This window comes from Gouania willdenowi, chromosome 8 (genome assembly GCF_900634775.1).
Source record: "Gouania willdenowi chromosome 8, fGouWil2.1, whole genome shotgun sequence".
NCBI lineage: Eukaryota > Metazoa > Chordata > Actinopteri > Blenniiformes > Gobiesocidae > Gouania > Gouania willdenowi.
This window is the reverse complement of record NC_041051.1, coordinates 6,170,307-6,195,140: the sequence shown is the minus strand read 5'-3', so window position 1 is coordinate 6,195,140 and position 24,834 is coordinate 6,170,307. Positions and strand designations below refer to the sequence as shown.

The window sequence follows — 24,834 nt, the reverse complement described above, 5'->3', positions numbered from 1 at the left end:
ATAGAAACAAGCAGAAGTGAAAGTAACGGATTACAAGTACTCACGTTACTGTAATTGAGTTGTTTTTATCAGTAAATCAGTAATTTGACTTGTACTTAATTACATTGTAAAAGAAGTAAAGTAATTAGTTAAATTTCTACATTCAACCATTACTGAGTTAGTTATTATTTTCTGTTTTAAAATGATCAACGGACATTGTAAAACTACAAAAAAATCAAATGACCAGACAACAATCAAATGCATCACATCATAGCCAACCAATCAGATTAAATGTAATGCTCCACACCAAAACAGCATTGAATGCTGGTTATTTTCTCAGTTTTAGAGTTCATAAATGTAGCTATACTTAGAGCCTAAACATTTTTTTTTAATTATTATTTTGAATTGAATTCATTCATTTAATTCAGTTATTTTATTTAAAATATAATTGTACATTTGACAAACCTTTTATTTTATACAGATGTGTTTGTGGAAAATAAATTAAGTTTCATTTGTGTAAAATTCTATCTATTCCTTTTTAAGTTTATACATGAGATGTTTACTGTATGCAAGGGAACCGTGGCAAGATGTATTACCAAAAAAAAACGTGGTTGGTAAAAGTAACGATTAAGTTTTACTTTGAGTACAATTTAATTGAGCTTCTTTTTACTTGTACTTGAGTATTTTATGTATGACTTACTTACTTTCAATCAAGTAACAGTGCATCTACTGTGTAGGATATATCAGTACTTTTTACACCTTTGGAAACAAGGCAGTTTGATTGTGCTGTTTTGTTTAGATCAGTGATAATCTCAGCCCTCCTCTCACAGTAGGGTGAATGTTATCTGTAATTTTGGATCAATCTTCAGGATTTGACCTTTTCCTGGCACGAGTGCTAAGCTTTGCCTGGCCCAGCAACAGCTCCTCAGACAGCACCGTATGTACCATGCCAAATAGGGCTGAGCTGCGCCAGATCCTAAATGGGCATCTCTCTGCTCCATCAGCGGTCTCACTAAGCCAGGCCTATGTCAAAACTCTTAAGTTAAAAATGTCAAGATTTATATTGTGCATTTCCATTTTGAGAAAAATAGAGATATGAGTTTTGGTTCATATCGTCCAGCCAGTGACCAGCATTTTTTCTAACTACAATTACATTACTAGTGGTATCCCAGTCCGATATTAATATTGAATATCGGTCCGATATCAGCCAGAAAACTTATATTGGATTTTATCAGACTGCATCTAAAATCTCTGATATAAGCGCTCCAATAAGTTTTTGTTGTTGTTGTCCCCGCCCTTAGTTGTTCCCACCATATACTGACAGTAAAAAATAACTGAAGTGAATTTGAATTGTTTGCCCTTTAAAAGTATAATTTGTTTTTATTGGGTTTATTTAGGTTATTTTTCAGGGTCTTATAATGTATTTTTTTGATTTATTTTATTCAATTGTAGAATACTGTAGATATTATGTTGATGGTTAAACTTTATGTAACCAATTGGTTAATAATAAATGGGTCAGTTATTCTCATACCTACTGTTGTTGACTATTGTTCTCTGTTTGAGTAACATCACTTGTTCAAGACTTTTCTAACATTCCACACTACAAAGTAAGTAATAAAAGAATGTATGATTTCGTGCTGATGTTGTATCGGATTGATATCGGTATCAGCCAATACTCAAGGCTGCAATATTGGTATTGCATGGGAAGTGAAAATATTGTATCGTGACATTCCTATAAAATACAATTTTTTTTTGTCCTCAGAAAGTCAATTACTTTTTACTTAATTTTATGTTATGAAAATATAGGTTTTAATGTTTTTGGTGTAAGTATCTGAGCCTTTTTTGTGTCAGTATAGCCCTCTTTTTCATTATTTTTAAATGGTAAAATGTGGGAAAGCTTGATATGGAACATTTTAATAATCGTTAACTACACACTGTATGTGTAGAACTGTACATAGAACTGTAACATGGTTCCCCATTTTTGCGTTAAATTATATTTGACAATTTTTATAGAATTTTCATGACAATTACAAAGTCAATTACCTAAACTCAATTACAATTTCATTATGATTACGACAGCAACATGTTTTTAAATTACAATTATAATTACACCATAATTGTAATTCATTACATACATACATTTCAACTTAAAGATCAGAAAAAATATATAATTCTACACTCGAAAATAACCACAAAATCCCTTTTGTAAAGGAACAAGTTTGTATTAATTTATCTATAAATGGTTGCATTGATCTGCTAAACCCTCTTTTTTAATATTCTTGTTTCTAAATTCTTCTGATTGTGCCTTTTTAATTGTATACAGTAATAACAAAACACTGCTAGTAACTTCAAATGCACAGGTTCATCAAACATGTTTTAATTATTAGTTTATGTTGTGTATTGAATTCTTGTTTATATTCTCTGGCTATTGTCATTTATTTGCCTTCAGGTTGGGGAGACTTACCGAGCAGCCACACAAAATCAGAGAGCTCGTAGGGGGAACCTGCACCAGCTCCAGTCAGCGTGGATAACGGGACGTCTGCCTGGGGGAAACCTACCACGGGCTGGGGAGAAGGCAACCCTGACAACTACGGCAGGGGCAACTCGGCAATGACGTCTGCACAGTGCAAGCCTGGTAAATAAATAGCCTAACTGACGGTCGCGTTTGTTCTACACGGCAACAAAAAGAGTGATTCCCTAATATTTGGTCCCCTCAAGGACAGAGAAAAGTGGTTTAAATTGTTGTCACTAAAACCTACAATGCCCCCTAGTGGCTTCTTTGTCTTAATATTTTTTTTTCTGGTTTGAAGATGCATCACTACTCTCATACCTACTGTAGTTACATGGTTTAATGCAGGGGTTCTCAACCTTTAGGTCAGGACCCCATTTGGGGTCGTGAGACACTGGGAGGGGGTCGCCAGATGCCTTCAAGAAACTAGGAATATTTTTTTAATAGTTTGAGCTGATTTTTGCCCTTTCTTTAAACCCTTGTTCTGCAACTACACCAAACTTGCCATATTTTAGCCTTTTTTAATAACTTTTTCTTTCATATTTTTCCTCTTTTTAATGCATTTTTGCTACATTACTCCCATTTCTGCCACTTCTGCATCAAGTGTCAATGCATTTACTGCACATTTTCTCCACTTTTAAGACATTTCGGGCACTTCTTAAACCCTTTCCACCACTTTTCCCACTAAATGTTGCATATGTTGACCCATTATTGTCACTTTTTAACCTCTTTTCACCTTATTTGTTGTTTATACTTAACTTAAGTAATTGTTTCTACTTTTTGAATAACATTACCCCAACCCCCTTCCTCAATTGCTCCCACTTTTAAGCCAATATTGAGACTTTTTTTTTTTTTACTTGATCCTTTTTTACCACTTCTGTCAGTTTTTGGCCACTCCAATATGCAACTTTTAACCAATTTCTGTGGTTTTTAAAATCCCATTTCACCACCTTTTCCACCATTTTGGTCACTTTTAACCCATTTTATTTTTGATTAAACAAGGATTTACATCTTGAAGATGACTATATACTATGGCACAAATAATAGTAAACCTCCTGGATAACAGTGGATATTATTCAGATAAATAAATGTGGTTATCACAGATCCATAGAACAATGGATCATCATTTTGCTGACTTCATGGATGGGCCCCAAAAAGCTCTCCCCTTTATTCCCCCTTATAGATGGCCCTGGTTCAACCACCTTCAGCTACAGTGGGGGGTCCCTGGTCTCTGGAACCTTATTTTGGGGGTTGTGGGCTGAAAAATTTGAGAACCACTGGTTTAGTGAAGTTACATTTTAATTTTCAAGCCCAAAAAATAAAGGTACATTAAAAACATCCCTTTGTTCTATTGGGAAAGGTCAATCTTGTTTAATGTATTATTACATCCGCAATCCAGTGTTATATTTACTGCATTTATCTTTCCAGTCTTTTTCCCCATTGATGCTAAGATGTTCGTGTTGTGCTTTTCCAGCCCCCAAACCTATGCAAGACGGATGGGGAGGTGGAAATGAAGAGCTCAGCATGTCTAGCAATCAGTGGGATGCCGAGGAAGGGGACATGTGGAATAGCACTGCCTCCCAGGAGAGCAACTCTTCATGTAACTCCTGGGGAAACCCATCCAAGAAGGGCCCACCAAAGGTGCAGCATTAGGCAGATTACACGTTGAACAGCTCTGTTTTCATGCGTTTACTTTGGCTATCAATGTAAAACATGAGGCAAAATGCAAATTATTTCCTCTCTAGGGGAAGATCCAGGTAAAGCAGGAGGATGCCTGGATCATGAACCGTCTCATCAAGCAGCTGACTGACATGGGCTTTCCTGTAAGTTTAATTTACAATAAATGCTTTGTTGCTCTGAATCAGTCGTTTGGCATGATTCAATTTAAATAAAAAATTAAAAAAGGAATAAATAATTAATAAAGGCTTTAGACGACCAGGATTTTTGGGCCGATCAGTGAGTAAAAATAAAAAGATCATCAATTCGATCATATGAGTAGGGATGGGTACCAAATTTTTTTTGTTTACCGACCTAATTCCTTCAGTACTACTTGGTACCGATTCACAGAAAATCAAACGGTACCATGTTTCAGTACCTAAACGCATTTTGTGACTGTGAGGGAATGTAAGAGTTCCCAATTTTCCATGTAGCACCTGAACATAACATTGTACGCACAAGCGTCATGACGTCAGTAGCTGCTGGTAAAGTAATCATTGTTGAAAATAAACATTCTAAAGTATTACGCCGGCTTTTAAAATGCGAAATAGACCGAACACTAGAAACATGACAGGTATGAATGCGAGTTTTACTCCAGCACTTGAAAACATTTAATTTAGTCCCTGACCAGCAGCTGCGTCGACTACAAGAGAGTTAGAGATGAAGCTGCTGAGGCAGGCGACACTGGAACTACATGAAGCCTCCATCATGGAGCAAAGAGATATTTCCCAGTTGTGTGGCATCGGAACATCCGCTGTTGCTTATAGTCTGTATTCACAGGTACACCACTCAGGTAGGGCCCAGACGCGCGCGCGCGCGCGCACACACACACACACACACACACACACACACACACACACACACACACACACACACACACACTCCTGTGTCCTGAAATGGACAGAAATATCCGATATTTAAGAGAAAGTAAATCTGAGTGCATTGCTTTGCTCTTAGGACTTTCTCTTTTACATGCAGCTGCACCGCCTGGATAAAGAAAACACATACGCACACACACACACAGATGCTAACTGCAGATACCGCCCCCGCTTGTAGAGCCGGTAGACTTGGGAAGAAAGCCGGTGCTCAGCTGCTCTGCTCCAACCGAGCATCATTTTTTATATTTGCGCACACAGGTTTTGACCTCTTTGCACAAATGTGAGTGAAACACTAAAGTCAGTGGTGTGGAACTTTTTTGTGCAAATGAGACAGATAAAACAATGCAATAAGAGCATTTACAAAAAGGTTCAAAATGACAATGACGTCATTGATCGGATCGGTGAATTAAGATGTTGCAGCCAGTCACAATACTTGCATAAAATGCAAAATATTGTCCGATCCGATATAGCTGATCATATCGGCGTAAAGCCTAATAATAGATTTTTTTAGTAAATAATTTTGATGCTTGAGCACTTGTGCTGGATGTTTTACTCAATCATTCTTATTCATAATTTGTAGTTTTCAGCTGTGTATGTTGGCATCTGTTTAATTCCAGAGAGATCCAGCTGAGGAGGCGTTGAAGAGCAACAACATGAACCTGGATCAGGCCATGGGCGCACTGCTGGAGAAGAAGACGGAGCTGGACAAGCGGGGGATGGGGATAACCGGCCATGACTACAACAACGGCCTCATCAACAAACCCATGGGCTGCCCCAGACCTCCGCTTCTTTCCAAAGACCCTTCATCTGATCCACGTTTGCCCTTCATGGAAAAGGTGTGTCACTCAATCACTATGTAAATTGGAAATGGATAGAATATGTCTCTTAGATGTTCAAACAGTTGGATGCATGGTGAAGAAACTTCAAACCCAGTCAGAGTCCCATTTTCACCAGGACTCATCACTCCTTCTGTCTCCACAGATGCAGAGTGGAATGTTTGGCATTGGTGGAGCAGCACAAGCTCGGGCCATGCAGCAGCAGCAGCCGCCTCCTCAGCCATCAGTGCCACCTCTCAGCTCCTCTCAGCCTAGTCTACGAGCTCAAGTGCCTCAGTTTCTCTCCCCTCAGGTAGAAGCAGACAAATAGGCAGCATTTAGGGGTGTGTAGGAGGAGTTTTTAATAATGGGTTATATAAATAAGAATATTAATTATGATCATTAATATTACTTCAAATTTTGCGGGGTGCCACTCCTGTTAACAGGAGAATTATGTCTACGTTTTTAGACTAATCCCATGAATTTGAAACCAGGGAAAAGTGAATGCGAAGAGCAACATCTACACCATAATCACAGCTTTAATGAATCAGAGGAATCAAAGGTTACGTTTAACCTTTTATTCAAAATTCAACAATTAACACAGTCAAAATATCAATTGAAATGGGATAATTAAATCATGATAAAATGCATTTCTAGGCTAATAAAAGTGAGGATTATATGTAATAAGGTGAAATCACTATTCTAGGAGAATGCTAGTCTACTAAATATTGAATAAAAATGCAGGATACATATTCGAATGATAAGATCATAAAATCAAAGAATAAAATCATAAACAGAGCTTTTAAAACAAAGAGGGGAAGACAGACAGGGGAGAACAAACAAACATGAATGAGATGAAGTGTGTGGAACTTGTTGTAAGTGTATGTAAGTGTGCAGTTATGGAAGTATGTGTGTGACCTATTGTGGATCAAGTTTGCTGATCAAAGTTTGTCAGGTACCTTGAAGATGATGTCAGGGTTGGACCTGGAGGTGCTGTTTGTAGAAATGCAGAGAGACGTGCCACCGTTGAGTTCTGTGACATTTCAACAGAGTATAGCCCCTACAGCCAATACAGGCAGTTCTGGCCTTCGCAGCTGGTTTAGAGAATGGCTCGTGGCTTACCACAGTGGGTTGCGAGCCGGGCTTCTTTTGGCTGTTACGCACGTCACTAGATGCTGGGTTCGTCCAAACCAAGCAAGCTGTTGTTTCCAAAAATCTAACTGTTTCAACTAAAAATAAAATGAAATAAAAAAATGGGGAGGGGAAATGCGTTGAGCATGAAACGCCAGCGTCCCTAAACTAATATTTTGGGCGTTTTTCTTCCTTTTAAAAGATTATCTTTGAGACTCGCCTCCCAAGAAGGAAGCTTCGTTGATTGGTTTAAAGTTGCCAGCATCTCAGCTGGCTGCCTGTGGGTGTGTCTGGGGTATGTGTTTATGTGAGACAATGACAAACAGGAGGGATGATTCCTAGATTTACACACAAACCATAAAAATGAGTTCCGCATAGTCAAATAATCTTTTTTCGACATCCTATCTTGAAATATCATGTATTATGAAAGAGTTTGATACCAAACACGACCGGAAAATAGCCTAGTATTACTTTAGGAACCGGTTAATGAATTTTACTTGTAATTACTCGTAAACATCAATGTCAAAAATCATGTTATGCCTCTTCTTTACTATATGGTTGCAGTAGATACCTTAAACTAACTTTTGTGATGTTTTCTGGTATTTTAAGCACTTTTTAAATGATGAAACATTTAAAATAGCATTCTGTGGGTATAAAATTACCTGAAAAGAGTGGAATAGGACAGACATTACTTGCAATTTCGATTTCTGCAGAAACTATTCCAATAATGTTTTTGTTTGTAACTTTTCAAACATAACACAGTTTCTTTGTTCTTATTTCTTCATTGGGACTCATCCCAGTAGAGGCCTGGGCAGTGTCCTTGTGTGACAGCTCACCACAGGGGTCAGTGGGACAGTTCTGTGATCTTACAGCATCCCAAAGGTATCTGTTTGTAAAGGAGGGGGAAGACGGATGTTCTTCCCTCGTGTGGAGTCGTAAAAAGAGTTTGTACTGAACACTTCAAAGTGTTGGGTCAGTCTTTTTGGCTCCGTTATTGGTTCAAAGGAAGCATAGTGGGTTAGCTATGCACCTCAAAGTTGCTGGGGCAGTTATTTTGTAAACAGTTTGTGATAAAGAAACAGGCTCCTTGGTTAATTCCTGTTAGGAAGAGGGTCTTTGGGCTTGATGTGGTTTGGTTCCCTACAGGTGCGAGCATTGTCAATGAGGTAAAAAACTGTGTAAAGGACATTTATTTGTTCTGTGTTTTACAGGTTCAAGCACAGCTCTTACAGTTTGCAGCAAAAAACATTGGTCTGAATCCTGCACTTTTAACTTCACCAATAAACCCTCAACATATGACACTTCTCAATCAACTATACCAGCTGCAACTGGTGAGTCTACTTTGAAATCATTTCACACTACTAAAGCTGTTTTCGAAATGATACACTCCATACTATATACTACAAAGTCAATGAGTATATACTGTCTACTATATACTATTAGTGTGATTAGAATTAGGACCGTTTCCACTGAAGTGTACTTAAGATGCATTTGGAACCTACAACGACAAAAACCTGAAGCACACTGAGGATAAATATCACTGTTGATTCTCCAATTTTGAAAGTTCTGAAAACATTTTAAGTGAGAAAGTGACCAAGTAGAATATCAACATATGGTCATTTGATCCATAAAACACACGGAAACACATTTAATTCCGACATTTCAGAGTTTTTCTGAGACTCGCCATTGTGTTACTGACAAAACTTCCAGGTATCTTCAAAACAAACAAAAGTGTAAAAAAAAAACCAAAACTAATGGACAGGGTCCCCGCGGTCATGAAATTCCTGGAAAAGTTATGGAATTTGAAATACCAATTTTCCAGTCTTGAAAAGTCATGGAATACTTTTAACTGTTTTTGGAAAAGTTTTGAAAATAAAGCTTATTTTATTTTAATGTTTAAAATCTAACCTTCACTATTACTATGGGATGTTAAGCAAGTCCTTTAACTCTTACACATTGTGTTGTAAATTGCTTTGAATAAAAGTGTCTGCTAATTGAAACTGTAATCTTATAATCTTATAATTAAATGTTATAATAAAAATAATGGTAGCACTTAGTTAGTAGAGGTTTAATTGCTATCAAAGGCAATCATGCCATTGTACGATACTATATGATAGATAAGTGATGGACACAACTTACATTTCATGTGTTACATTTTTGCTACTAACCATGGAACACTGTCAGACCTCTGTTACACAAGTACACTGGAAAGGCCCGCTCATTTTTGGTAGAATAGATCTTAGCGGTTCAGAACTTATGGAATCGGAACAGTATCATAATGAATGAACTCTTGCAGGGTTTTTCACGAATGCACATGCTTTGTTTCGCAGTTCTATTTCAGATTCACAAATGCACACGATCTGTTTCACAAATATATATTTTATGCAAAACTGTATTATAATTTCTGAAATGCAATTTAAACCAATTGCAGAGCTACTCATATGTGTGCGCATGCGCAGTGTTCAAACAAGAGTGTGGAGAAAATGTAAGAAGCCAAATGGCTGGCTGAAAGCAAACACACCTGATTGGCTGATGAATCTATCGTCCACTTTTATCAGCCATCAGCCAATGGTGACGTTTGTTGACCCACAACGTCAGGGCAGTCTCAAAATTCACCGCACACATTTCTCTCACAAATACACAGAGGTTTCATCGCACAGAAGCAGTTTGTAAATGCATATTCAGCAATTTGCATTATCTGTGGATTTATATTACAAGTGTGCCTCAAAATAATATTTGTGAAGTACAGCGTGTGCATTTCAGAATTTATATTACAAGTTTGCATAAAATAAATATTTGCGAAACAGATCGTGTGCATTTGTGAATCTGAAATACAACTGTGAAACAAAGCATAAAATATATATTTGTGAAACAGATGCAAAACAAAGCATGTGCATTCGTGAAAAACCCTGTAAGAGTTCAATCATTATGATACTGTTCTGATTCCATAAGAACTAAGACGTGGAAATTTGGTAAAATTATTTGGAGAAGTTTTGAAAAATCATTGTGAAAAAGTGTGGGAACCCTGAATGGAAGACAAGAAGAGATTGAATCGTCCCAGGATGATTTTACGTTCCACTCGCAATGCATCATGGGGCGGTTGAGTATGACTAGTGTGTCTACAATGCATACTTAAAAAATGCACCCATATAGTATACATTCGGGTATTTCTCGCATACTCAATCTTTCCATACTATCTAATGTGAACACTATATACTCACTTTGACGTCAGACTTAGTATGAGTAGTACGTTAGTGTGACATTTACAACACAGCCTTAAAGTGTTTTATTTGACTTTTGTGAACATGTTGAGCAGACAGTTGCATTATGGTACATATTTGAGCACCAATAAGTTGTACTGGTGCTCAAAGTTGCAACTTTTCATTGTTAATTGTATTGATGTTTAATTGACAGGCGTACCAGCGTTTACAGATTCAACAGCAAATGTTACAGGCGCAGCGCAATGTTTCCGGCCCCATTCGACAACAAGAGCAACAAGTAAGTTTTAAGTTTAAGTCTTTAGTTTCCTCCCTTTATTTTGTCCTAATTAGATTAGATTTGATCTTTTAGTCATAGTGTCAGTTCAAATGTTTTGCTGTGATACATTTTAAGTGTGCCTGTGGATGTGTTCTCAGGTTGCACGTACAATCAATAACATGCAGCAGCAGATCCAGCAGCACCAGCGCCAGCTGGCCCAGGCCCTGTTGATGAAGCAGCAGCAACAGCAGCCGCCTTCTTCTCATACAGGCCTTCATCCTGGTGGGGCCAAATCCACCCTGGACTCCTTCCCAGGTCACCCCCAGGCTCCAGGCCTGCCTGACCTGCAGACCAAAGAGCCGCAGTCATCTCCCAACACGTATAGCCCCTACTCCCTCTGTAAGTAGCATCAGTGGTTTTAGTTCTGAATGCTAACACAGGTCACAGCTTCACACTAACATCCCTCTGTGTGTCTTCAGCTGGACTGAATGCAAACATGAATGTAAACTGCATGGAGGTGGGAAGTCTGAGTATGAAGGAACCTCCCCAGCCCCAATCACGCCTCTCACAATGGACTCATCCCAACTCCATTGAAAGCCTCTCTGGAAACTCCTCCCCTCTGGAGCCCAACCTGGGCAAACATGGTGAGGCTGGAAAGGCAATTACAAAAAGAAAGAACATACCAAACTGCATTTATTATGCCAAATACCACTATTGAGGCCCTGTTTACACGTCGTTTTGCTCCTGTTTCCATTTTTGTTTCCAAAAAGTTTTGCATTCACACAGCAATGTTTTCAAAACAATCTCTGTTTACATGAGACTGTGGGAAACATAAAAACAATGTAGTATAAATGCCAGGCCCATAGATGGTGGTGGGATTTTGCAATGAACCAAAAAAAGCGCATGCACAGAGACCCTTTTGCCAAGTGTAGAGCTTGAGTAGGACCTACAAAGTTAGACCTTACCCGGCCCGAGGCCAACTGAATACAGCCCGAGCCAGAATAAAGCTGATCTATCTTTAAACCAGTGCTTCTCAATAATTTTCTGTTACGCCCCCCCCCCAGGAAGAAGAAAAAATTTTGTGCCTGTAAATAGTATAATTTGTCGATAAAATTGTTATAAGTACACCTCTGCATAACATTGTGTCCTTATTAACATTAAAGAAATCAAAAAAAGAAAGAAGTATAGATGAACTTACATCAAAGAATAACTTTATTTGCTGTCCTGGAAGTCATTTCAGTCTCAAAACATCAATGCTTACGGTGTTTTCCAATTAAAAAGGGGTAATTCTAGAGATATAATGCAATGAGTTCAGGAGCGGGAGAAAACGTGTCTACTCCTCATCCACCATTACCGGAAGACCAAAGAATAACTTTATTAACATTATTTTTAGTCTGTTCCAGAAAAGATTTAAAGTGCATCAATTTTCCTAAAATAAAAAAAATGTAATCCTTATTTAAACTATAAAAGTTTTCAGAATCAGTTATATAGGCCAAGTACAGTTTAAAATCAATTCAAGGAATTTATCTTGGTGGATGGTGCAAAGAACAACAAAACAGAGCGCCACTGCCACCTACAGTAGTTGATGTGCATTTACACTTTACTCTAGTACAGCAAAAAAAAGGCATGTTCCCCAGGGTCACAGGATGAGTTTTTTTTAATAACTCAGCTTTATTTAATATCCTCTCATTCTGCATAAGACTGTAAACATGACAACAGATTAATGTGCCGCTACGTAGAGGTTTACTGTTGCAACACACAACCCAACCTGCTCTCTACATAATATGTGACTCACACAGCTCCACAACGAGTCAAGAACAGGACGTTTATTTTTTTTACATCATTTATTCATGTACCAGAGGACAGCCTCCATTCACCTCCTCAGCATCTATTTGTGAGTCTTTATTGCACTAATCCAAACACATCATCTGACCGTTCATTCACCGTGCAGTGTCTGAGCTGAGTTCAACCAGAGTCTGTGTTAAAAAGATAGAAATGAAGCTTGACCTTGGTGTCAAGCAAATATTTAAAGCTCTAAGAGTGCAGCACTGTGATTATGGTCAGAATCTGGTGCAGGTATGAAATCCGTCTCCACTGATCCAAGTGATGTTGAAGTAAATCAACACTTTGTTGCAGAACTTCAGTTAAATTCCAAAGATCTGCCTCAGTGAACGTGCCCGTGACACAGAAAGTGTCTGTTCCCCGTTTACACGGTGACTGAGAGGGAAGCGTTTTCAGAAACTTCTACTCTGGTGCCCGTTTTTAAAAAGTTTTCAAGCACCTAAATGCCATTTCCCTGTAAATAGAATGCCAAAATGCAACACAACTTGTATAAACTAGGACTGAATGTTTGAAGTTAATTATGTGAGGTCAGCAAACCCAGATTAGTTGATGGACTCAACTATGTGCAAAATGTTCAGTAGAATTTATTACAAACTGGCAGCTACTTTTTCCCTTTGTTGTTCCTAATCAGTTTCCACATCACCCTCAGGTGCCAACCTGGGCCCTCCTGTTAAGCCCCCCCAGCTGGACGACTCGTACAGCCCTTACAACATGATGTCCAGCTCAGAGTCTCCCACCAGTCCCCTGGTTCCCCCTGACAGCTGGGGGCAGGGCAAGGCCAACAATGACAAGATGGCCAATGGGACCAATGTCAACTGGCCACCAGGTTTGAGACACAACTGGTATACTTTGTGTGTGTTTGAAATGGAAAACAGAATTTACATCAGTGACGTGCAGGCAGGGTAGGCAGTGCCCACCCAAGGGTGAATTGATATTTTGATTATTTGTTTTAATTATAATATTATTATAATTTATTTTTTAATTTCTGATAGCCTACAGCAGTGTTTCCCAACCAGGGGTACGCGTACCCCTAGGGGTACGTGAGCACATAGCAGGGGATACATAAGTCCTTCAATAAAATGGTACGTGTGCGCTGACCTGTTTTTGAAGTTTAAATGCTTGTTTCAAGGGGACATATTCAAAGAAGCTCCGTTTGTTGTAAATGTCATAAAAGTTATAACACAGGCAGGTTAATTATTTGATTTGTATTTATTTATTTATTGATATTACTTTATTTTTATTTTTTTCTAATTTCAACTTCATTATTTTTATAATGACAATGTAATCATAATATATCAGTATTAATCATACAGTATTAATAATACAAACGTTTACTATAATATTATTTCTTATATTAATCATATTTATTGCCTTGAAGGCAACATAATTTTAAGTTTAACTTGAGTTAAATAAGAAGATAATGCCTCAATATTAATTGTTCAATTTAAGAAGATGAAATGAAATGACTTGCTTTGAATATTCAGTTGTGCTATGTTCTACCTTTGGAGAATCATGAACACGTATGAGTCAGGGGGTACTCGTGGTGTGACCAAAATGCTCAAGGGGTACACAAGACAAGAAAGGTTGGGAACCACTGGCCTACAGTACCTATAAGTTTGAAAGTGTCAGTATTTTGTGCTTTTCATAGCCCATTTACGTAAAAAGGCAGATCTTTACGCTGCCTTTGGACGTAACTGTGCTATGCGTACATTCACAATGCATTAGTGAATTAATACAGCATGGCCGCTGTACGTTCTCTAGCTAAGGAACAGGTTAACACTACAGGCAGGATGGCAGTACTAGAGATGATAGAGAAACTTTTTTTTGAGGAAAAACAACAGCTTTTGAAATATGGGAGACCAACACCTGAGTTACCAGACCTTCAGCAAAGGTACCATTCACTGTATTTTCCACAGTGAATGGTACAAGAGGACGGATTGACTTTGTGGATGTGCCTCACTGAGACTGTTCTGAGTTGTTGTTTCTTGTTTCTGTTTCCAACATAAACAACGGATGCGCTGCTGTGTCATGAGATATATTTTGTAACGGCAAAATACAATACAGTAGATAAATACATTTTATTGTCCATAAGGTTTTAAAAAACATTTTTTTTAATGAAAATAAGGAAAAAAAACTCAAGGCTTACAGAACATTAAATATATACTTCAATAAATGTGAAAGTTTACATCTCATGGTCCCATGATGACTGAGTTTTTCTGTCTGTTGTCTGTGGAGACGGGAGGTGATGAGGTCTAGACCAGATGATGAAAAATTTACCTTAACTTCATGTAGGCTAAGTCTCTCCCAGTAGCTCCTTTGTTTTCAAATCCCTCTCTTAACCTTCATGGAGGTTTTTAATCATTCAGGAGGATCTTTCTTCTGGTATTTTTTAATTAAATCCACCAGTATCTGGTCTCTTTCAATCCATCTTTGGACTTCAGTTTCTCTTCTCTTTTCCTCGTGTTAACCATTTTGTCAAAACAAAGCGGCATCTTTAATGAATCTGTCACGTGTGAGTAAAATTACTGTATTGACAAGAATCTTCAGAAACTGGTGGAATTTCTCGATAGAGCAAATATTAGCGGAGTTACAGTCATTTAAATTAACGTTTTGTTTCTCCAGAGTTTTGCCCTGGTGTTCCATGGAAGGGCCTTCAGAATATTGATCCTGAGAATGACCCTAACATGACCCCTGGCAGCGTCCCCAGTGGGCCCACCATCAATACCAACATTCAAGATGTCAATCGGTACTTGCTGCGGGACCGGAGCGGAGGTAAGAGTAGGATCACTGGACCAACCATTACAAGACAAGACAAACCAGATGTGTTTAATTGAACTCACTACAGTCCAGCGTATTGCTAGAATCTCAAAAGTGTTGCCGTCAAAAACACCTGCTTCTTATTTTTCTTCATTTTTCCTACTTTTAATCATTGTCGTAATCATTGTCATTTACTGATGTTTATTCTTCTCTTTTCAATGAACCTGCTTTCATCATTTTTTTGTGTTTTTCTTTACTCCATTCTCTCTTTCTGCTACTTTTTGTCTTTATTTGTGCGTCTTTTTGTGTTGCTGTCACCGGCTCAGGCTCCTCCCCCTCTTCATCTCAGAACGAGGCTCTGCCTCCCTCCACTGATTGGCCAGTCAGTGCCTACTCTAGCTCGTACAGTCTTTCCTCCCCGGAGATGGACGATGCAGGTATCTGGTTTATGCGTGCTCACACTGCAGCAGTCACTGCACGTCACCGTTTCAGTCTCCCTCCTTTTCCTGCTGTACCAACAGCTCAAACCCTTTAACAGAGAGATTCGTACATCCTGTTTGAGTCCCACTGCCCCTGAATTCAAAGTTACCTTCATCCCTATTCTTTCCCAATTGTCTGTCCATTTCATGTTGTTTCCCAGTAGTGTTTGTGTGTGATATTTCACTGTTAACCATGGGGAAAGGGTTTCTGGTTTTTCTCCCTCTTTTAGTGAATTATTATCTAGTTGTTTTTGTTATTGATTCATCAAACTGTTAGCACATGCGCTACCAAAATGAGAAAAGGCGTTCTTGTTCCCTGGTCAACAGGATACTGTGTTGGCTAAGCTTGACCAGGGTTTTTCAACATCTGTGCCATGGCACACTTGTGTGGTGTGAGAGATTGTCAGGTGTACCATGGGAAATTATTCAAATTCTCCTAATTGGTCTAAAAACATTTTTGAAAACGAATGTATTATTGTCTGTAAATATGCCATTGTGCTCCATGTTCCAAAGCGCACAGACAGTCGGCTTCACAGCAGCTCCCAACCACAGCTGCAGGTCAGAGACCCCCACCTCTGGGGATGTGTGCAAATAAAGCTACTTTTACTTGTGATATTCATAAATATATTGTCAAAAATACAGATCAAAAAAACACCATGTGATATACACAGCAATAAAACAATAAATAAGGAAAAAGAACGGCACACAACTGCCACTCAGTTCTCATCGTTAATGTTAATGTCTTACACACAAAATTGAAATTATATAAATGTAGTATTATTATTTTTATTATGAATGATGATGATGATGATAATATATTCATGTATATTATATGAATATAAGATAAAGACTAAATTGCACATTCATTTTAAAAAAGAAATATGAAAAATCATAATTGATTATTTTGTTTAAAATACGAATGATTGCAGATTGTTAATTGCACTTTTTTCATTTGAAAGAAGAAATATGAAAGATCATAAGAACATTTTTCTTTGTGTTTGTTTGATTCCTATTCAAGACACTTTGCTAAGAATGACTTTATATTGTTAATATAGGCTGCAAAGTTAAATTTTTTACATTTTCAGTTGGCGGTGTTCCTTGGGACTTTTTTCAATGAAATGATGTACCTTGGCTCAAAAGGGGTTGAAAAACAATGATCTAGCCTATGTTATTGTGGAACTGCTTCTGATTAATAAGTGTTTACAGTAAAACGATGAAAATTAGATATATGTCAGATAGAACTATGTAGTTCATGTTGCTGCTTCTTAGTAAAAGTTCACATGCATTTCAAAGCAGCCGCTTCCTCCAGGCCAACCTTTCACTCCTTGTGTTACTTTCAGGCAAACTGTCGGAGATGAAATCCACTTGGTCTCCAGGTCCCATCTCTCATAGCCAGGCCTCCCTGTCCCACGAGCTGTGGAAGGTTCCTCAGGGTCCTCGGAACAGCTCCACGGCCCCCTCTCGCCCCCCGCCTGGTCTCACCAACACCAAGCCTTCCTCCACCTGGGGGGGCAGCTCTCTGGGTCTGGCTCAAGGCTGGAGCAGCTCTTATACCACAGGTAGTCACATGGGAATCATGTTTGCTGTAACATAGTATGAACCTTTTTAATGCACATTTACACTGTGATGGAAAAAGTAAGCAGGAACTGTTAGAACGATGGTTCCCCACCTTTTTTGGATCGTGACCCCCTTTTTATATCAAAACTTTTCTGGCGACTCAAAATACTTTTTTTTTCTAGAATTAGTTTTTAATCATGTTTGTTATACCGTGTTAAAACACAGATTACCGCACAGAGTGACAAGATGTGCCAGCTCAGATATTTTCATACTACATTTTATGAATTAATTTCTTTCTTTCTGATTTTCTTTAAATTTGCATTTTATTTCAAATAGATTTATATTTGAGAAAGTGAAAGTATAGAACACCAGGTGAAAGAGAGGTTCGGGGCCTCTACAGGGTGCGCGGAATAGAGCCGGCGACACTATGGGAGTGTGACTCCGGTTAGAGAGTCACGGAGGCAGTTCAGCATTTACTTGGAAGAATGTGGTTCTGTAAACACAATGCAGCAGTATAAAGCATATCAGTAATTTAACACACATATGAATAAAGCTGCATAAGTATTAACACACACAAAGCATCATAAGAGCACTTGACTCACAAGTAAACACTCATATAACGCAAATATAATGACCATGGGTGGCAAAAATCAACATAAGCAATTAGCAAGAGAAATAATAACGTAAATCAGAAAATAACCCTCTTCAATGCATGCTAACAGCAATGTAACTAAGTAAAGTATAGCTCGCATAACCAGGATGCATGAGTTAGCAACTATCACAAAGTAGCTAACATGTAAACACAAATATCCTCCAAGATGCATTGTCATGAGTTATAACATGAATCAGCCACTACTTACATTTCTCATGTACACACATCTTCCATGGAACAGGAGAGAAACACACACATGCAGCTCTGCAGCTGGTCAACATGAAACACACTCCGCTCATGCATGCAGCAGGAAGAACTGTGCTAAAATAAGCTCCTCTTAAAGGGCTTATTTTACTGAAAGTGAAAGTGAAACTAAACACTTAACAGGGCTTTCCTACACCAGGGCTATATATATTATTGTATTTATTATTATTTAATTTCATCACATTTGTGTGTAGACCTTTCACAGTTCATTTAATTATCTTTATCTGCTTTAGTTCTTTTTGTCGTCAATTGTCTTTTTTTAATGGTCTTTTTTTCATTTCTTACCCCAATTTAGCAACACATACACACACAGGATTTGTGAATATCATTTTGAGTGGCTTTTCTTCCACTGTTGTCTTTGTCATTGTCTTGTATGTATGTTGCAAAGTAAAATAAAATAATTTCTTAAAAAAAGAAGAAAAAACACACTTTCCAAAGGTTCATAGATTGAAGATGTGATGTGTTTTTCTAATCAGTGAATAGTAAACACATATATATTTATAATTAACTTGTAGAAGCACAAAGGACCATGTATGCAAAAGTCTTTATGTTGCCTGAAGAATGCTGAAAAAAACCAACGAGCTGAGACCTGGATTCCTACTTCAGTTTCCCTGCTGAGATTGAGTCCCACTTCCCTCCTAAATGAGTTGCTCATTTATGAGGGGGAATTGAACACTGCCTGTTTAAGTAACCTTATACTGATGAGTTTCTCCCCTGTGCTCCCTCTCATCCTCAGCGGGTACCGCATGGAGCACAGACAGCTCCAACAGAACCAGTAGCTGGCTGGTTCTGAGGAACCTCACTCCACAGGTAAGTGATTCCACGCTGGCTTGGTTCTGTTCATGTTGTTGGTGGTTTGATGAAGTGGAATTTCTTCTTTTCCAGATTGATGGTTCTACTCTCCGCACACTGTGCATGCAGCACGGCCCCCTCATCACATTCCACCTCAACCTGACACAGGGAAATGCTGTGGTGCGCTACAGCTCTAAGGATGAAGCTGCCAAGGCTCAGAAGTCCCTCCACATGTACGTTCTGTTGATCTGTTGCATTAAGTCTAATTATGATCAAAACAATATTCACATTTTAGTAGAGATGAAAGGATACATCCTAAATCGGCTAAAAAATAATGCAAATAAGAAAGAATTAAAATGGAAACAGTACAGTATGTGCTTCAATACCTAAACAATACAAGGTTCTGGGACTGTTTTAATAATGCCTTTTTAGACCAGTGGTTTTCAAACTTTTTTGGCTCAATTTCCCCCTTTTACTTGTTTCTGAATGCAAGCACCCCCTTTGTCCGACTACAACATTTTGTTAGAATTCTATGAAAAAAAGACTACAGAGCTTAATAATCGAATGAACGAGTGATAACACATTTTAAAGAATCTTATTTTGTAAATAAGTGGAATTAAACAATATTTAGTGTCTCCTGAATAGAATTATTTCTAGGTATGTACCAAAATGAAAATTCTTGGCCAAAACCGAAAATGAGAAAACCGACACAAATAAATAAATTATTAGTACCATTATATTTACTACTTGTACTAACCAAGCATTGCAATCATCCAGACTCACGCAGTGTTTGAAACATCCTGTTCCAGTTGGCTGTTTTGGCAAAGAACCGAAAATGCCCTTTTGGGCCATATTCGGACGAAAAGTTTTGGTGGCCTAATTTTCGGTGAATCACTAATTATCGGTTAGTAAGAAGGTTATAAGAAGAAAATATTGGTTAAAAAAATTCTTGGCAATTTAAATAAAAGAATAACAATCTGTATTTTCACTAAATTGTTTTTAAATATGATCTCTATGTATTCAAATTGAAAGGAGTTAAGTGCATCATTACATCCCAATCCCATCCCCACGCAAATGGAACTGTTGGTTGAGTGTATCCTTACACCCCTACTTACAGTATTAGTCCTTTTTTTATTTTCACCAACACAGACCTATAATCACTATGCTGAAATATTAAGAGAAAACACATCGCTGGCTTCTATACGATATGTTTTGTAAAATTATGGTGTTTAGAAACAGCTGTGATTTGATGGCTAAGAATTGCTCATTTATTCCGTGTTTTGCTGTTTTCATGCTTCTCTTGAATAGTTTGCTTGAAGGTTCAGATTTATTTTATGGTATGATACATGTAGATTGGCTGTCTTTATAAATGTATATTCACATCTACTAGCATCCATTTGTTAGAATATATCTGCTCAAATGTTATTATCCCCCGCCACAAAGTGTGAAGGGAGATATAGGTTTGAGCTCCGTCTGTCCATCTGTCCGAGTCAAAGGGGACAGCTTTTCTCAGAAACTGTTTAAAATACGATAACCAAATTTGGTGTGTGGCTTAAGGGTATCAATACCTTGATATAGTTCCAAAATGAGAAGTGCGCAAATATTTTTTCCAGAGTTATTGCCCTTGTGCTGTTTTTTTTACTCTGTTCAAGGTATTTTCAAAGGGGACAGCTTTTCATAGAAATCATTAAGATAGTGTGACGATATTTTCTTATGTATACATCTAAGTTCTTAGATTTAGGACATTTCGGAAAAGGTTGTGAGTTATAATGACAACCAATCTGGCGGGAGATGTTGATGACTGTCTTTTTGTTTAGTAAATGTTTTTGCTCCTTTACTTATGAGCCTTCCAACAAGTGTCTATTCTGTTTTTAAAGTTCCATGATTGGTAATCTCTCTCTCTCTCTCTCTCTCTCTCTCTCTCTCTCTCTCTCTCTGTGTGTGTGTGTGTGTGTGTGTGTGTGTGTGTGTGTGTGTGTGTGTGTGTGTGTGTGTGTGTGTGTGTGTGTGTGTGTGTGTGTGTGTGTGTGTGTGTGTGTGTGTGTGTGTGTGTGTGTGTGTGTGTGTGTGTGTGTGTGTGTGTGTGTGTGTGTGTGTGCGCGTGCGCGTGCGCGTGTGTAGGTGTGTGCTGGGGAACACAACCATCCTCGCAGAATTTGCTGGGGAAGAAGAAGTGAATCGTTTCTTTGCACAGGGCCAGTCACTGGGCGGAACCACCAGCTGGCACGCCACTCCAGGCACCAATCAGACGAGGATGGGCGGGGCTGCCCCCGGATCCTCGCATCCTATTGGACACTCACCTCACTGGAACAACAACAACAACGGCGGTGGTGGTGGCCTGGGAAGCAGCACAGGGAAAACGGGCGGAGAGCTGCTCTGGGGCGGTGTGCAGCAGTACTCCAGCCTGTGGGGGCCCCCGAGCGGCGAGGAGGGCCGCGTCATGGGGAGCCCCACTCAAATCAACACGCTGCTTCCTGGGGACCTGCTGAGCGGGGAGTCCATGTAGGAGAAGCTACACAGCTTGCAAACCATTGTGGAGATAATCAGTGCGGCACAAAGGAGCGACAGGAGGGGGGGCGACGAGGCCTCATCTGCTGCTCGTCCTCTAACCTCCTCTGCTCTCCTTCTGCTTTCAGTTACATTTTATTTTGTGAATCTCGATAACATTTTGGTCACCTTGTTCATTCAGCTTTTACTTTGAAAGACCGAGGAAGAAGGATTTCACTCAATGGCACAGTGACAAGTTGCCATCTTTAAAGTTGCGTGATCCCTCATTGCCTTTTGAGGCAATCATACTTCTGCACCTCAGAGATCAATGAGAAAAAGGCATCATTCCCAAAGTTAAAAACAAACCTTCAATCAGAGTGGTTGTCAAACTTTCAGCTGGTTCCAGCCTCAACATTTGTGTCTCAACATAAATATTAATATTAGCCTTAAAGCATTTCCGACCCCTGCTGTCCTCACTCACTTTGGACTTGGTGAAGAAGCATAGTATGGACTCTTGCACACCCTCTTTTTCTCTGAGCCAGTGAAAGTGGAGAGTTTATGCTGCTGAACAACCACAGCTCATTTCTTCAGTGCATTCACCCCCCCCCAAAAAAAAAAAAAAAAGCTGTAGGAGTTTTGTCGCACATGGTCAAAGGGAATGATGCAACTCTTGTTCGCCTTGTTCAAGCCATTTGTTTTTCAATTTTTTTTTCAATTTTATTTTATTCAATTATAGTTTTATTTTCTCTTAAACCATTGCATAACAAAGTTTAAAGATGATGTTACTCAGACGAGTCAGGTGAGGGTGTGGGTGGAGTTTACAGTCGAGGGAGGGGGTCTTGTCTGCAACAGACCACAATAACGAACCACTGCTATCACTACGGGAGAGTGAAGACGAAACCAATCCTTTCACCTCAGCTCATCAGCAGCCACACTCGCAGTTCAGCCTTCTCGCTGAAACCTCACGTCCTCGCCCCCCACCACCTGCAAAACACAGTGTCCAGAGACGTGCAATACGAAACCACAGACTCTACCGTCCAAGCACCCACCCCATCCTTCCACTGTTCTCCCCTCACTGAGGGAGAGGAGACCATAAGGAACAAATGAACAATACAAAAACCATAAAACTGCATTTGCTAACCTTCCACTCCGTGATTCCAGTGTCAAACTGGTCTGTAACCATGGTTCCATCCTCCATCCACCATCCCAGGAGGGGATGACTTCAGCTGGTCTGTTCTCTATGTTATTAACTGTTTTGGGGAGAGGAAGTGGAAGGTGCAGTCATGTCTGTGTGTATGTGTGTGTGTGAAATCGACAAAACCAAATCCTTTCTTTTTCAACTCTGTCCACTTTTGTATGTGTAATTTTAAAGCCGTGTGAATAGATGGTTTCTCATAGCACTTAGAGCGCCGCTGCTCTTCATTCACCCAATGCCAACCAACAGAAGAGAAGCAAACACACAAAAGACTGAAAGCAATCCGCTGTGTGGCTTCTCCAAATATTTCAGATTTATTTTATATTTTAAAACACGATACGAAGGTGAATTTTAATTTTATTTCCCCCCCCGTTTCATTGGGACCTGAAGGACGTCCAATAATAGTAGCAGAGTGAATGGAAATACAAACGAAGGACAAAAGGAAGACCCTCAGCCTCACATCAAAGCACTCGTTCTCACCCTCTGTATCAAAGTGAATATCACTGTTACTGCGACTTTCTGACTTCAGCTTTTTGGAGTTTAGAAAATGCTCCATGTTGGACTGGATCCAACACAGGATCGCCATCTGTTCTCTTTCTATTTAGTTTTTTTTGTTTTGTTTATTCTCGCTCTCTCGGAGGTTCTGCCAACCTGTGTGATAGTACGCACACTGAGTGCCTGCCTGCTGCAGAGTGCAGTGCTACAGCAGCCCTCTCTCCTGCCCATGTGGATCCCCACACACTGGCCTCCCTTCTCCTGGTCCTCAAAGAGCAGGTGTTGCAGAAGCGGCCTGCCCGTGTTGGGTTTTTACTACTACTACTACTGCTATGCCAGAGTGTCCTCAGCAACCTCGGCTTCCACTCTTCCTGTTCGCGTCCTGAAATGGTCACTTTTTCGCCACAGGTTGAGGTGTTTTCACGTTGTTTTATTTTTTTTTTATCTCCAGTGAACATTTTCTTGTCGTATGAACATTTTTATGAAACCGTTGTACATTTGCAGTCAATGATTGTCTATCATGAAGGTGAGGAGGATGTTTGTGGGGTTTCTTTATGCAGTGTTTGATCTTCTCTCCTGCCCCACACAGCTGGGGCACAGCCACACATTAACGCCGCACGGTTTGGTGAAAGAGTCCAATCAAAAAAGGGGAAAATCGCAATCCAACTTCCTCCCATTATCTACCCCCCACCACCTGTGTTTTTTTGTTTGTTTTTTTTTAAAGCATCAATGGGCCTCACTCACACTGGTGCTTTATGCTAAGCTCTGGGAGCACTCGGTTACACTCAGAACGACCTCAACTGAAAACAGCCTTCCATTTCTATGCAAACAAAGAGGAGGTGTTCGTTCACAGCCATCCCCCCCAAAAAATCTGCCAACCTTCACTGATCTCTCAACTCTGACACCAGGCAGCTCGACTCCAAAAAGTACCAGGATGGATGAACGTCATTGGGACTGGGTGGAGATTTAAACTACCTGCTGGGGGGCGACCATCGATATCTGACAGTCTAGTGCCAATAGATCTACTTTCCTCTCTCCGCCTCATTTGAGTCTGTTTCGTTGCTGCTTGAGTGAAATCAACGATCCGTGGAGTTTGGGGGGCCGGGGGGCAGGTGAGAAGTAGGCACTGCTGTTGGAGGAGGAGGTTGGATTGGGTTGGGTTGGGGTGGGCTCTGTATGCATCTGTGCACTGTTTATGGGTTACATCGGGTACATTTCTTTAAAAACCAAAAACATATTTTTGTTTCTTTATCATTGAAGTTTTTTTTGTAAAAAACAAAAAAAAACAATGAACCATTTTTTTTTATGAAAAAAAAAAAAATCAGTTCCGCTGTGCACTGAGATTCCTTTTTGGTTTCTCTGCCTTCTCACCCTCCATGCGCCGCAAATAGGGAGGGAGGGGTTGGGGTGGGGGGGATGTTTCCTCTAATGTGAAGGTGGTGCCAGCCAGCACTGGTCACCTCTGCACGCCTGGCTGTGGGCGGTGGCCTATCAGCAGAAACAGGGATGCACCTCAAAGTTTGGTACCAAGTCTTAAAAAAGAAGAAAAAAAAAACTCCCGGCGTTTCGCCCTCTTCCAGAGTCGCTTCCGACTCGCATCATCTCTAAAAAACAATCACTGTTTGCCTGTGCTGTCTGTCTGCGTGGCATTTTGTTTTGAAACACCACACTGGACACAAATCAAGGAACTGATGTTTGACTCTTTATCTACCTGTCTAGTGTAGGAAACCTGAGGTTTTCTCCTCCCTTTTTTCCTAACGTGGACTCAAAGGCAACTGGAGTTCATGTCAAACAAGCTCCTCAATCATG

General features: G+C 39.5%; 1 protein-coding gene across 1 annotated transcript in view; it reads left to right on the top strand.

The window, feature by feature from the left end:
* The window catches only part of tnrc6c1 (trinucleotide repeat containing adaptor 6C1), an 83,198-nt gene extending 61,229 nt beyond the window's left edge, over positions 1–21,969 (top strand). The window contains 16 exon segments of the mRNA XM_028454358.1: positions 2,429–2,614; positions 3,963–4,129; positions 4,234–4,311; positions 5,700–5,918; positions 6,064–6,210; positions 8,240–8,359; positions 10,443–10,526; positions 10,664–10,904; positions 10,985–11,149; positions 12,997–13,173; positions 14,970–15,119; positions 15,431–15,541; positions 16,924–17,142; positions 18,793–18,866; positions 18,942–19,081; positions 20,970–21,969. Of these exon segments, the coding sequence (XP_028310159.1) occupies positions 2,429–2,614; positions 3,963–4,129; positions 4,234–4,311; positions 5,700–5,918; positions 6,064–6,210; positions 8,240–8,359; positions 10,443–10,526; positions 10,664–10,904; positions 10,985–11,149; positions 12,997–13,173; positions 14,970–15,119; positions 15,431–15,541; positions 16,924–17,142; positions 18,793–18,866; positions 18,942–19,081; positions 20,970–21,354 (2,663 nt within the window). The 3' untranslated portion in view covers positions 21,355–21,969.
* The last annotated feature ends 2,865 nt before the right edge of the window (positions 21,970–24,834 follow it).